A 14,498-nucleotide genomic window follows, 5' to 3' on the forward strand; every position below is an offset into this window, starting at 1 on the left:
ACTGGTAGGCAGCACTGACGGGCACTCATAGGCGGCACTGACAGGCACTCATAGGCGGCACTGACAGGCACTCATAGGCGGCACTGACAGGCACTCATAGGCGGCACTGACAGGCACTCATAGGCGGCACTGACAGGCGGCACTGACAGGCACCAATGAGGTGGCACTGACGGGCACTGGTATGTGGCACTGATGTGCACTCATAGGCGGCACTAATGGGCACTCATAGGCGGCACTGATGGGCAGCACTGAAGGGTACTTATGGGTGGCACTGATAGGTGGCACAGATGAGCACTGATAGCTGGGCACTGACAGGTGGCACCGATGACACTGATGGGTGGCATTGCTGGGCATCATTGATATGTAATGGTGCCAGTCAGTGCCGATTTGTCGGCAGTGATTGGCACAGATCGGACATAATTTGCACATGTGGATGGCCATGGGGTATATACCTGGCCATCCACATGTTGCCCCCTTCCCTGGTGGTCCTGGCTGCTTCCCTGGTGATCTAGTGTGGGCATCCGAGGGGGGGGCTGCACTGATAATCAATGCAGACCCCCCTGTCAGGAGAGCCGCAGATCGGCTCTCCTCTACTCGCGACTGTCAGACACGAGTGAAGAAGAGCCGATCAACGGCTTTTTCTAATGACATCGTGAGGCTCTTTACCAAGATCGGTGGAGCGGTGTGTCAGACTGACACACTGCTCCACCGATCGCTGCGATGCGTGCCCCCATGGGCGCGCGGCAGCTGTTATCCTGCTAGACATCATATGACGCCCAGTCAGGATAACTGAACCACCGCCCGGCTGTCAATCTGCTATAGGTCGGGCGGGAAGTGGTTAACCTTCCGTAAAAGCTGCTCCAGCTAAGTATACTATTCAGCTTTCTATTTAGTCCAATTACAATTAATAAAAAGACTACTTGGATGATTGCAGAGATAGTTTGTTTGATATGGGACACAATTATTTGATTGCTCTGTCTATGGATATACAACGGTGTGACTCATGAAAACACACCAAATAAAAGCATAAATATTTGATATTATAACCATTGTAAGATTGTCTCCATTTACAGACAGGAGTCATCTTTATTACATATATACAGTAATATTGATTGGCTAACAGCAGCTGTTTATAATTTATTTTATTTATTTCAGGTACTTATATAGCGCCGTCAATTTACGCAGCGCTTTACATATACATTGTACGTTCACATCAGTCCCTACCCTCAAGGAGCTTACAATCTAAGGTCCCTAACTCACATTCATACATACTAGGGACAATTTAGACAGGATCCAATTAACCTACCAGCATGTCTTTGGAGTGTGGGAGGAAACCGGAGTACCCGGAGGAAACCCACGCAGGCACAGGGAGAACATGCAAACTCCAGGCAGGTAGTGTCGTGGTTGGGATTCGAACCAGCGACCCTTCTTACTGCTGGGCGAAAGTGCTATCCAGTATAATCACTTTTTACTTGAAGGACTGCAATGAGCATGGTTTGTTGGCCGAGACACGATTTATCCGATGCTCAATATATGGACATATCCCTGTGAGATCTATGCAATTTTGGAATATATGATCGCATACCAAGTAAAGCAATACATACATTTTTTCTGTACATTTCATGACCTCTTGACACGGTAAGATCTCCTGTTACTCCTTGATGGCAACGAATGCCACGACTGTGACACTGTCCATCTGGATCTAGATCACATGACCTACCAAGGGGATGATCAGGATACAGCATGAACCACATCTTCTAAATCACTGGGAGATGAGACCACTTCAATGATAGGATTTTTCATAAGGTGGGGAGAGAAGTTTTCCCCAAACCCAGAACTGAGAGACTGATTCACAGGTGTCAAGAACTACCGGATCCTCAGGGACAGGCAATTCAGCCTGTTCAGAAACTCTGTCAACTGGTTCTAGGACAGCTGAGCAAAAAGCTGAGATTTCACGGTAAGAGGCTAGAGAAAGGTAGTGCCAAGAAAAGAGTAAACGAAAAATCCCTGCAACAGTACAGAGATGCCCTGTAGATCATTCTGCTGAAGAAACAGTCTGATTTAAGCTGCCTGTAGGTGATGAGAAACGTCCAGGACTGATTTTGGATGATACAGAATCTAGCCATATGGTAGAGCTAGCTGGAGAAACAGGTAGACATTTTTCAATAGGGCCCACACCAACCGCATTTGCCACAGGATAATATTTATGTATCCCACAATTTGGATTCCAAGAGAAAACACTAAACAAACACTGGGAGAGTACCCTGGCAAAAACTTGGGGTGCAGGGGAAGCCATAAGAGTCAGAGCCCTGGAATGATGGCAATATATGTAAAACTTTTGGACTTAAAGGTCCCAAAAGAAGTAGAGAGACAGCAACGACCAAGTTGGGATACAGCTCCTGAGACCAAAAGGGCACATGAGCTGGGGCAATGCCTCTTAATCCAGGAGACCAAAAAGGGGCAGAGGTACTGTAGGTCTGCTAATCTGTGATGAGGCACAGGAAGGTTAAAGGATGGCTTTTCTGAGGGTTTAGCAGACTTCTTACCTAGGCAGTAGAGTAAGGAGACTTAGCCAACCTTTCTCTAGTCTAGTAATATCTTTGATAATCATATCAAGGGGTGGTTGGGAAAAACGTGGTCCCTCAAAGATCAATCGGGTCTGGCACTGTTTGGTTGCACTGTCTGCATTTTAGAACTTTTAGAAACAAGCGCGATTGCCAAAGGTGTATCAAGTCAAGATGCTTCCAGAAAGCCATCATAGTTGAATTGTAACAGTGCACACATCTGCTACACAAGCTCAATCAGGAAAGGATCCATTGCCACAGTGGTTACTTGTTACAGTGGTTAAAGAAAGTTGTTACCTGAAAGAGGTCTGGTAAGTGCCTTATGTAGAACCCAGTGTCTGAAGGTCACTTTCAGGCTAGTACAGCAATGTCCACTCCAGCAGTGCTTGATTTCAGCAATCGAAAAAGCCAGGCTGAGGAGAGTCAGGGCCAGATAGCTGCAAAGGTCGAGACCAGCTCTAGCAGTATGTATTGTAAAGCAGAATCTTGACCGAAGAGGAGAAAAATAAATGAAAAAAAAAAAAAAGAGAGAGACTTCCCAGCAGAGCTGAAGAAAAGAAGTCCATCCACCTAGGTCACCGGCAAAAATGTTTTTTTTTTTTTCCCAATGTCCAACCCCCCTTTAGATAGAACAATCTGACAAGTAAACACTTTGTGTTCCTCAGTGGACCAAAAAAAAAAAATTTTTATATTTTTTTGATCTGGTAGATAAAAATCTGGCATATGTTTTCAGTGCACAAGTACAAGTGCAACAGTTGTTCCATACACAACAAAATAATTACCATGGCAATCAAACAGTATGACGCTAATGCATTCTTTTGAGACTGTATTTCACTATTTCAGTTTTTGTATTTGTTTGACATGCATAGTTATCCTTTTAGTAAACCTAAAATAAGGGGAGGGTCCACAGTAAACTTCACAGGTTAGGACTCTTACTGATAGTCCATAAGCAGATCGAAGGTGGGAAAGGGGCGAGACATCAGGAGAATTACAGGCTCTGGGAAGCGTTCTCCCTTTTTATATGCCAAACAACCATGAAGCACACCAAGATGGAAGGATCACAAGAGTGTTTACATTTTTATGGTAGGTAAAACCCTTTCTACATACAGTACAGGTTTCATCTGTGTGCTAAACTTTTTGGCTGGAAACACCCCTTTAAACAGCAGTTTTATTTCTGTAGTATACATGAAACAAGGAGAGAAAAAAACTGGTTGGCTATAGAAATTTTCTTATCACCTGTGTTCTCATAGGCTTCCATTGAGTAGTCATTTTTTCGATCATCTGGTGCAGAATTGTAGGTAATATGAGGAATGTTTAACATTTTCTCCGTGGAGCCCTCTTCTTTTTCTGTACGCATTTTCTTTCTTTTAATCTATAAACATTGCCAAGGTTATAATGTGACACGTTCTTACATTACACATGCGAACAACAATTTTATAGGCTCATCCATCATTCTAGAAGCATAAAATAACCAATAATCATAAGAAACCTGTCAAAAGAGAAGCATGGAGCTTGCCATTGGTAACCCCTCCTAACAATGCTAGTTACTTGGCTGTAATGCCAATATCATTGCTTTATTATGTTTGAGTTACTGACCTTTTCTCTATCCCAATCTGCATACTTGTTCTGGCTCAATGGTTTTTGCCAAGTAATTAGAATGTCCAGCAAAATTTTCATTAATAAAACATTCATAAAAAACAAAAAAAAACATCCCCCATATTGCTCATGGCAGATTTATGCCAAAAGCACCAAACTAATATTGGTGGCCATCAAAAGGCATGGTATTCTTCTGCTTTTTTTAATGAAAAAAAATAGGATTTTTTATAACAGCTTACCTGTAAAAATCCTTTTCTTTCGATGGACATCACGGGACACAGAGCCACAGTAATAACTGATGGGTTATGTAGGTACCTTTAGGTACTGGACACAGGTCACACCCTAATCAGGAAGTTCAACCCCCTATATAATCCCTCCCCTTCCAGGGATACCTCAGTTTTGTAGCAAAGCAATATAAGTGTATTAGAATAGGGGCAGGACCTCTGTGTCCCGTGATGTCCATCGAAAAAAAAGGATTTTACAGGTAAGCTGTTAGAAAATAGGATTTTTTATTTCTCGGACATCACGGGACACAGAGCCACAGTAATAACTGATGGGATGTCCCAAAGCAATGCCAACTGAGGGGAGGGGAAATCACAACCAAGTAGGGTGCAATCAGACCTGAGGACCCTGTACTGCTGTCTGCAGCACACTACGCCCAAAGGCGATATCCTCATGCCTTCTCACATCCACCTGATAAAATATGGTAAATGTATGAACTGAAGACCAGGTGGCGGCCTTGCAGATCTGAGCCATAGAGGCTTGGTGATGCACTGCCCAAGAAGCACTAATAGCCCTTGTGGAATGTGCCCTGATCTGAAACGGAGGAATCTTCTGTTTCAAACCGTAAGCTTGAATAATCAATTGTCGAATCCTTTTAGAAATGGTAGCCTTTGACGCTGCCTGTCCTCTATTGGGACCCTCTGGCAGCACGAACAAAACATCCGTTTTGTGAATTTGAGCAGTTGCTTCCAGATAGGTCTTGACTGCTCTTACTACATCCAAAGAATGTACTGATCTCTCTTCCGAAGAACAGGGATCTGGAAAAAAGGAAGGCAGAACAATGTCTTGGTTTAGATGAAAATCTGAAACCACCTTCGGTAAAAAAATAGGATGAGGACACAGTACCACTCTATCCTTGTATATAATCAAATAAGGCTCTTTACAGGAAAGAGCTGCCAATTCTGATACTCTTCTAGCAGAAGAGATAGCTACCAGAAAAATTAGTTTCCTTGTCAGAAAGACCAAAGGAATCTGACGTATTGGTTCAAAAGGTTGTTTCTGTAACACTGACAGAACCAAATTCAAGTCCCAGGGGTTTAGAGGTGCCTTAACCGGAGGATTAAGACGCATCACCCCCTGCATAAAATTACGGACCAAAGAATGCAAAGCAAGTGGCCGTTGAAACAATACTGATAAAGCCGAGACCTTGATGGTACTCAAGGCCAGCTTCATCTCTAATCCTAATTGTAGAAAATCAAGAATTCTACCTATCACATATTTTCTGGGGTGGCAACCCCTGGATTCACACCAGGATATATAAGCTTTCCAGACTCTATGATAAATCATTCTGGAAGCTGGCTTCCTTGCATTGATCAAGGTAGATATGACAGGACCTGAAAGCCCACAACTCTTCAGAACGTGGGTCTCAATAGCCAAACTGTCAAATTTAGTGTTTGTAAGGCAGGATGGAACACTGGACCTTGAGATAACAGGTCTGGGCGTACCGGTAGGGTCCACGAGGAACCCACCGTCATCCTTACTATTTCTGCATACAAAGTCCTTCTGGGCCAAGCGGGGGCCATCAGAAGTGCCAACTTCCTTTCCTGCCTGATCCTGCGAAGGAGTCGTGGCAGTAGCAGAATAGGCGGGAATGCATAAATCAGTGAGAACCGATGTCACGGAATCACCAACGCATCCATCCCGCATGCAAGAGGATCCCTCGTCCTTGCCACAAATCTATCTTTTTGTTGAATCGGGATGCAAAGAGATCTACATCTGGGACCCCCATCTTTGGCATATGGCCAAAAAGACGTCGGGATGCAGAGACCATTCCTCTGGGAGTAACTGCTGGCGACTTAGATAGTCCGCCTGCCAGTTCTCTATCCCTGGAATGAAAACTGACGATATGCATGGCACATGCTTCTCTGCCCAGACTAAGATCTGGTTCACCTCCTTTTGAGCAGCTTGGCTCCGGGTGCCTCCCTGATGATTGACATAAGCCACTGCTGTGGCATTGTCGGACTGGATCCTGACCAGGCAACCCTGTAGCCCGATAGTCCAGGCTCCTAGGGCTAGGTATACCGCCCTGATCGCCAGAATGTTGATGGGTAAGGTCCTCTCGGTCTTGGACCATAGCCCCTGGATCACAGACTGTTCCAGCACTGCTCCCCAACCTGACAGGCTGGCATCTGTTGTTACCATCGTCCAGGTGACCGGTAGAAAGGATTTCCCCTTCTGCAGGTTTTCAGGTATGAGCCACCAATTGAGGCTCTGACGCACTACATGTGACAGGTGCATCGAAAAGTCTAATGCCTGAACCTTCTTGTTCCAGGCTGACAGAATACTGTGTTGCAGTAGTCTTAAATGGAACTGAGCATAGGGAACTGCTTTGAATGAAGACACCATCTTTCCCAGCAGCCTCATACAAAGGCGGACAGAAGGACCCTTCTTGGTCCTGACTGTCAGAATCAGCTCCCTTAAAGCAGTGATGTTTGCCTGAGGAAGAAATACCTTCTCCTGGCTTGTATCTATGATCAGACCCAAATACTCCAGTCTTCTTACTGGTTTTAGGAAAGATTTTTCTAGGTTGAGGATCCAACCTAGATGTTCCAGATACTTGACCGTGGTCCTCAAGTTCCCGTTCAAGGAAGCCACCGACCGGTCTATCAAGAGCAGGTCGTCTAGGTATGCTATGACAGCTATACCCTGAGCCCTTAATCTGGCCAGAGGAGGGGCCAAGACCTTTGTGAACACTCGAGGTGCAGTGGCTATCCCGAAAGGCAGAGCCACGAACTGGAAATGGCGCCCTCCTATCTCGAAGCGTAGAAACTTCTGATGAGCCGGAAAAATGGGCACATGTAGATATGCATCTCTGATGTCTATCGATGCCAAAAATTCTCCTCCCTGCAGGATGGAGACTACTGTCCGAATTGATTCCATGCGGAAGGACTGAATCCTTAGGAATCGATTCAGATCCCTTAAATCCAGAATGGGTCTACCATCCCCATTTGGTTTTTGGACCATAAAAAGGTTGGAATAGAAGCCCAATCCTTGATCCTTTGTGGGAACCACCATAATGACCTCTTGCGACAAAAGTCGCTCTAACGCTAAAAGGAGCGACTGCTTCTTCTCTGGGTCTCTGGGAACACTTGATCTGAGGAAACGAGGAGAGGGAAATTCTTGGAACTCCAGCTTGTACCCTAAGGTTACCGTGGAGATTACCCATCTGTCCTGGAAGTCCTCCTGCCAGAGCTTTGAGAACTGTAGCAGTCTTCCCCCCACTCGAGCGAGCAGGGGTGCCCCTTCATGAAGAGGTCTTAGTGTTTTGTCTAGAAGACTTCTTCCCCCAGGACTTCTTTTGTTCCTGGGGTTGACTCTGGTTTCTTGCCCCAGACGGAGGAGGCCGTTGTGACTGCCTGGAGGCTGAAGCCCCTGGCGATGGGGAAAGAGTCCGTTTGAAAGAGGGATGCTTACTCTTCTTTTTAACAGGTAAGAGTGCTTTTCCCACAATTGATTCTCTTGATATAGTTATCCAAGTCTTCTCCAAACAACTTTGCACCACGAAAAGGGAACCCAGCCAAGAGCTTCTTACATGGTGCTTCGGCTGACCAATTTTTCAACTATAAGATTCTACACATATGCACCAACCCAAGTGAAAGGCGAGAGGTTTGCATGATAGAATCTCTGATGGCGTCAACAACATAACATAAGGCCGATGGAAGGTTAGCAAACCCCTGGGCCTGTTCAGGTAATACTTTGATGACCTGCTTAACATGGTCTCTTCAGTATTGACAGACTCCAATCGCTGCTACTGCAGGTTGGGCCACTGATCCTGCTTAGGAAAAAACATCCTTTAATATAGATTTCATCTTTTTATCCACAGGATCCCTGAGCATCTGAGCGTTGTCTACAGGACAAGTCAGACTACTATTTATAGAGGAAATGGCCGCATCAATGGTCGGCATTCCCCACATCTTAATACATTTTTCTTCCATAGGATAAAGTGTTGAAAACCTTTTCGGCGGAAGAAATCGCTCATCTGGGTGATCCCACTCAGAATAAAGGAGCTTTTCAAGCAAATTATGAACAGGAAAAGCATGTGCTGCTTGGGAAGGTTTCAGTGACCCCAAAGCAGAAGAGGATTCTTTGACAGCTTCAGGTACGGGCAACTTAAATGTGGAGCGGACCAATCCAGTAAGGATCTGCACTAAGACTTTCTCCTCTTGGGAAGTCGCAGAGGATCACTCTCCACCTGATTCCTCCGAAGAGGAATTATCTGTCTCTTGTGTAATGTATACAGGGGCTGAAGTGCCGGAAGCAGGTATAGCCCCAGACCCCAACGGCTCTCCCTGTCCAGCCGTCCCTGGCCCCTTAGGGGGGGAGGGGAGGATGTAGCAGACAGGGGGTCCTCAGAACCTGAATGAGATCCAACAAGGTACCTACATAACCCATCAGTTATTACTGTGACTTTGTGTCCCGTGATGTCGGAGAAAGAAAAGTAGTTTATTGTTCTCGCCATTCATGGCTCCCACTGCTCTCAGCAAAACCTGTAAAAACTGGGCAGAGGGGAGAGAAGACACAGCGCTGGATCAATGGAGTCAGGAAAATGTTAGGGAGGAGGGCGAGGGGAAACTAGTATTGAAGTTTTTTTACCAAAGCAGAGAATGCATTAAAGTGGTTGTAAAGCCTAAACATTTTTAACCTTAATGCATTTCTTGTATTAAAGTAAAAAACATTTAGGTGTCAGCATCCCCCCTCACCCCCACTTTTACTTACCTGAGCCCTCATTCGAACAAGCGCCATGCACATCTGCAGCTCTTCTCTCCCCTCACTTTCGGGTCTCGCTGACTTTGCTGGGGCACCAGAAGCCATTGGCTCCCAGTGCTGTCAAAGACATTGAGAAGGGGGGGGGCGAGTCACACTGTCTGCGACGATGGACACAGCAACGGGGCTCGGTTGCAGCATGAGTGCCCCCATGGGAAGCAGCTTCCCATGGGGGCACTGGACCGAGAGGATGGGCCAGGAACTCTGGCAGGGGACCTGAAGAGAGGAGCCGTTGCACAGAGCAGATAAGTATAGAGATGTTTGTTATTTAAAAAAAAAAAATACCTGTACAATCACTTTCAGGTAAAAAAAAAATACGTTTATAGCTTGGAAACACTTTAAGCACCTTTATTCTTATATTATTTTTCCCTTTCTTTTCTTTCTCTTATTATAATTACAATTCATATATAAAAGATGTTTACATTCTTGTGAAGTTTTCCTTTTATTTGTATTCCGTATTGTTCCTTCAGATCCTACTTTCAGAGTTTCCTTGTCTATTTTGTCTGCTTTATTGTGTTTTTATTTTTAATTATATAATTTTTTCCCAGGTCTAGGTTCACATCTAAGCGGCTCTGCGTGCCATGTTTGCACAGACACAGCTGCTCATTCATTTGAATGGGCTGCTGTGACTCCATTTCCTGCAGTAAAAAGGTCCCTGCACTTCTTTTTAAAACGCGGACAACACAGAAACTGCATGGCACCCCCACACTTTTACTTAAAAAAAAAAAAAAATGAGTTTTGTGTGCAGCTTCATGCGGGATTGGGAACATGTGTGATTTGCACACATTCCCGCACCAATGTGAACCTAGCTTAAAATCGAACAAAATGGGAAAAAAAAAAAATGTAAAATGACTAGATGCATATTTCACAGTAACCAACATGAACTGCATATACTTTTAATAACTGATCTGACAAGATACTGAGAAATGGCTAAGTGCAGAAAAATGAACTACAAAAAGCTTTTTACTCTGTCATTGTGATCAGCTCTCAGCTTCTGCCCAATAATATAGGATTGCAAATGTGTCATACCTTAATGCTTACCAGTCCCAGGTACATACATGGAAGACCACAACCAGGCAATGATACATATTTATGATCTGCCAGTATTAAAGTATATTTTTAGGAATGAAATTTACTTGAGTTCAATGAAGTGTTGGAACTTTAAATGAACGTTCTAGTAAAACACAATTTTTGGTACCAAACGTAAGAAAATGCATACAGCACATTCATCAGTGTATTCACTTAAAAGTAGAATTCCAACTTACACCCAATTAGCCCAAAATTCATTCCATCCCCCCTCCTAACACCTATGCTAACTAATCTGTGTAAAAAAGATGTATATACTTACCTATTCCCCGACTGGTCCGCCATGTGATCTCATCTGTGCCAGACAGCAGCAGCAAAGGGAGAGGAGAGAGTCTTCCAACAACGACTAAAAGCTTGGAGCAGTGACGTCACTCACAGGCTCATATGGGTGATTTGTTGCCGGTGTTCCCTCCTCTCCCCCGCAGCCACGCTGGCTGACACAGGGGAGCCAGATCAAGTGATCGAACTGGAGCGGCCTGAAAATAGGAAAGTGTATACAGTACATCTATCTACACAGGTTATTTAGCATATGTGTTAGGAGGCGGGAGGGACAGTTTTAAGGCTAATTAGGTGCGAGCTGGAAATCCACTTTACAAGCTTTTTGCTTCATTCCCAATTCTTACTAGAATGCAGAGCGTTATACTGTACCATTACTGTTTTCTTGGGTTTAGGGCTAGGCGACATAATTTGTTGGCTCCTTGAGGGCTTTCTGATGTACATTTTCCATGTTACAGAGTCTGGGTTTTCTGCAGCATAACACCTCCACGCTGTCTGGAAAACAAAGGACACTAGTGTATTACGTCAATCTACTATGCAGAGCTAAGTTCACATAGCACACCGTTGATGAACGTAGGTATGCAGAGCAGTCTATCAACAAATCTGATTTCAAAACTATAGTGAGTGTTCAAATCTCCCACCCATCCAAACCTTGTACTTCTACAAACCTCAAGACGTAGGAGCAAAACCTCATCACAACAGATGCATTTCTAATGAGTTTTATAAACTCTATATCTGAGTACAAAATGAGTAATGCATTTCATTAAAGCCCCACACCTTCCCATCTGGCTTATAGCAAAATGACGGCCGGACGGGGGTCCCATTCTCCTGACTGGACAGCATATGACGTCCGATAAGCATCTCTCCTGACGGGGTGGGGGGGTCGTCTGCACTAATAATCAGTGCATTTTTTATTAGTGCAGTCCCATCAGCAATGCCCCCTTGTGCTCACCCATGATGCCCATCACTGCCACCTATCAGTGCCCATCAGTGCTGCATATTAGTGCCTCCTCATCAGTACCACATTATCAGTGCTGCCTCATCAGTGCCCGTCAGTGCAGCCTCATCAGCGCACATCAGTGAAGAAGAAAAATTACTTATTTACAAAATTGTGTAACAGAAAATAAGAAAAACAATTAAAAACATTTAGGTTTTTTTCCATTTGTTTAGCAAAAAATGAAAAACTCAGTGGTAAATAAATACCACCAAAAGAAAACTCTCTCATAAAAATTATAAAAATTTTGTTTAGGTACAGCATTGCATGACCGCGCAATTGTCATTCAAAGTGTGACAGCGCTGAAAGCTGAAAATTGGCCTGGGCAGGAAGGGAGTGCCTGGTATTGATGTCGTTCAGACATCATTTAAAGGGGCTGTGTTTGAATTGCTTTACATTGTGCTGCGGCACTTTGGACGTTGCAAGTTATACTGAGGTGTGTTTGAACTAAAAGCAAAGCAGATCAAACAGTTTTTTCTTGTAAAACGCTATATTTGATATTCAAGCACATGCATTTGAATAGCAAATGCAGCATTTGAAAAGAATGCCTGTCAACATGAGCCTTTATATTGAACATCAGGGCTGTGACTGCTGTCACATAAAACCACATAGGGCTCTTTACTGTACCTGTATGAGAGACGCTGCAGCTGGAATCTGGCGGTTAAAGTGCTTTTGACGCTGCTTTTGCTGAACTTTTAAGGCAAAACCAGAACCAAGGATACCCTGAAGAAGGACAGAACACAGGTAACCAAAGACATGGGTAAAGGGGGAGCCAATTTAACAAGTAAACCAAGCAAGCTGGAGAACATACCGCTGGCAATGCAAAGAAAGAGATTGCAAAGACTGAAAAACAAGAGGCTATTGTTTTCCCGATCCACGTCTGAGGAACTTTGTCTCCATAACCAATGGTTGTAACGGTCACCTAATGAAAAAAAATAATAATTTAGGCAACATACAGAAATGACACACAGGGCTACCCCTTATGTAGTCCATAACGCATACCTCCCAACATTTTGAGATGGGAATGAGGGACACCTACTAACAAATGTATGTAGGCATAAGACACGTCCCCTGCCACACCCCCTTAAAGGAGAATTAACCAAAAAAAAAAAAGGTTTATTAAATCCACAAGTGCTTTTTTTTACCACTACTATTCTTTTATATTGGCTTTTAAAATTTAAAAATGCAGCAATTTAGAATTTAGATGAATGGTTTAGCGCTGGGAAACACTTTTTGAAAGATAAAAAGTGCATTTTATATACATCTATATAGATCAGACCAAAATGAGGGACAAATGAGGAATGAGGGACAGAGGGACATTGCTCCAAATCAGGGACAGTCCCTCGAAATCAGGGACAGTTGGTAGCTATGCATAACGGGATGTATAACATTATTACAGGATCAAAGTTTAGAATTTAGTTTTGATCTTTCTTTATCAAATCTAAGTCAAGAACTTATATTAGATCACCACATTCGCACCTTTGCTGCACATGGAAAATGAAAGACACTTTGACTGGATGCTAGTTTCTGCCTTAAAGCAAACATGTGCTTTGCCTATACTTGGCAAAACATCACGTATACCTAAAGTGTATCAACATTAAATTATTAAATGTATTAAGTGTATGAAATTGATTTAAGTTAAAGTGTTACTAAACCCACAACAGTAAAATCAGTCTGTATATGCACTAAAGCATGCTTGTTATACTCACTGTGGAACCTAAGGGGTTAATCCTCTGCATTGTGTAAAAAGGCTGCTCGATCTTGTATGCACAGATCCTCCCCTTCTTCCACTGACTCCAGAACAGGTCCGAATAGAACAGTTACTGGAGTCAGGCTGCACATGCTCAGTTTGGTGTGTATTGCTAGAGTTTATTTTTTTCTTTCTTAGGAGAGTGCATGTGATCAGCACAGGGCCAATCAGCACTGTCCAGAAGGTCAGGAGTCCTAGATCCTGATAGGATCGGTGCAGTATGAAAACTCCTCCTACAAACTTAACCAGGAACTGATAGAAGTCACAAGAGTGCTATATAAAAGATGTATAAATGGATGACTCCCACGCTGTCTAGTTAAGCTAAGCTAAAGGGACACTGCTGCAGACACCTGTGGATCTGATCCAAAACAGACAAAGGTAATAAATGAAAAAGTAGTGTGTCTGCGCTGTGTGAAAAGAGGTGAAATATTAACAAATATACTCCCTATGAGGCATTGATCCCAATATATATAATTGGCAAAAAATGTTGTTTTTAAAAAAGGACTTATCACATTGGTCTATCACGGGTTTACTTAAAACCAGGATTTATACACTATTTTACCAGGACTCGTTTCTATAGGAATTTTGTTCACGTTATTCCATTTTACTTGTTATTTATTCTTTGTACTAATTATTTATATTAGGACTGGTGCCAATTATTTTTTGCCAATTATTTATATTAGGATCAATGCCTCATATGGAGTATATCTGTTAAGACTGCTATTTAATACTGATGACAAAGGGCATTTAGCATTTTATATTTACTAACATAATTGCATTTCCATGTTCTGTGTGAGACCAGACATAGTGAATGCAGGGCCCTGGGTTTAGTAACACTTTAGGAAATTTCTTTAGTGCTAAACTGTTGTACATTATTTATCTTCTTACAATATGCACTTGCTCAGTAGTTTACATGATAATCCTGCCAGTCCCTCTCTTTTCTTATTGCAAACTGACCACGCCAAGCATGGAAGAACAAACGCAAAAACATTTTTTTTTTAGATATGGTATGTGAACACATAACATACACTGGGGGTTTCTCAAATTTGATAGCAAAAGTAGAAATACAATTTAACATTTTGGCAGGTCCATAAAGCAAGCACCTCCTCAGGTGACTATTTGCATCTTCAGAGCAACCCATAATCTGCAGACCAGGTCAAGCAGACCATAACCTGTGAACTCTATG

General features: G+C 43.3%; 1 protein-coding gene across 3 annotated transcripts in view; it reads right to left on the reverse strand.

The window, feature by feature from the left end:
• The window catches only part of KCNQ1 (potassium voltage-gated channel subfamily Q member 1), a 185,107-nt gene that overhangs the window by 32,887 nt on the left and 137,722 nt on the right, over window positions 1–14,498 (reverse strand). For all 3 annotated transcript variants that reach the window (XM_073604554.1, XM_073604553.1, XM_073604555.1), the window contains 4 exons: window positions 12,374–12,484; window positions 12,190–12,285; window positions 10,941–11,063; window positions 3,801–3,936 (listed from right to left, as the gene is read on the reverse strand). In XM_073604554.1, coding sequence (XP_073460655.1) covers window positions 3,801–3,936; window positions 10,941–11,063; window positions 12,190–12,285; window positions 12,374–12,484 — 466 coding nt within the window. The remainder of the gene's footprint in view (window positions 1–3,800; window positions 3,937–10,940; window positions 11,064–12,189; window positions 12,286–12,373; window positions 12,485–14,498) is intronic.

The sequence above is a fragment of the Aquarana catesbeiana genome, linkage group LG11 (genome assembly GCF_042186555.1).
Source record: "Aquarana catesbeiana isolate 2022-GZ linkage group LG11, ASM4218655v1, whole genome shotgun sequence".
NCBI classification, from domain to species: Eukaryota; Metazoa; Chordata; class Amphibia; order Anura; family Ranidae; genus Aquarana; species Aquarana catesbeiana.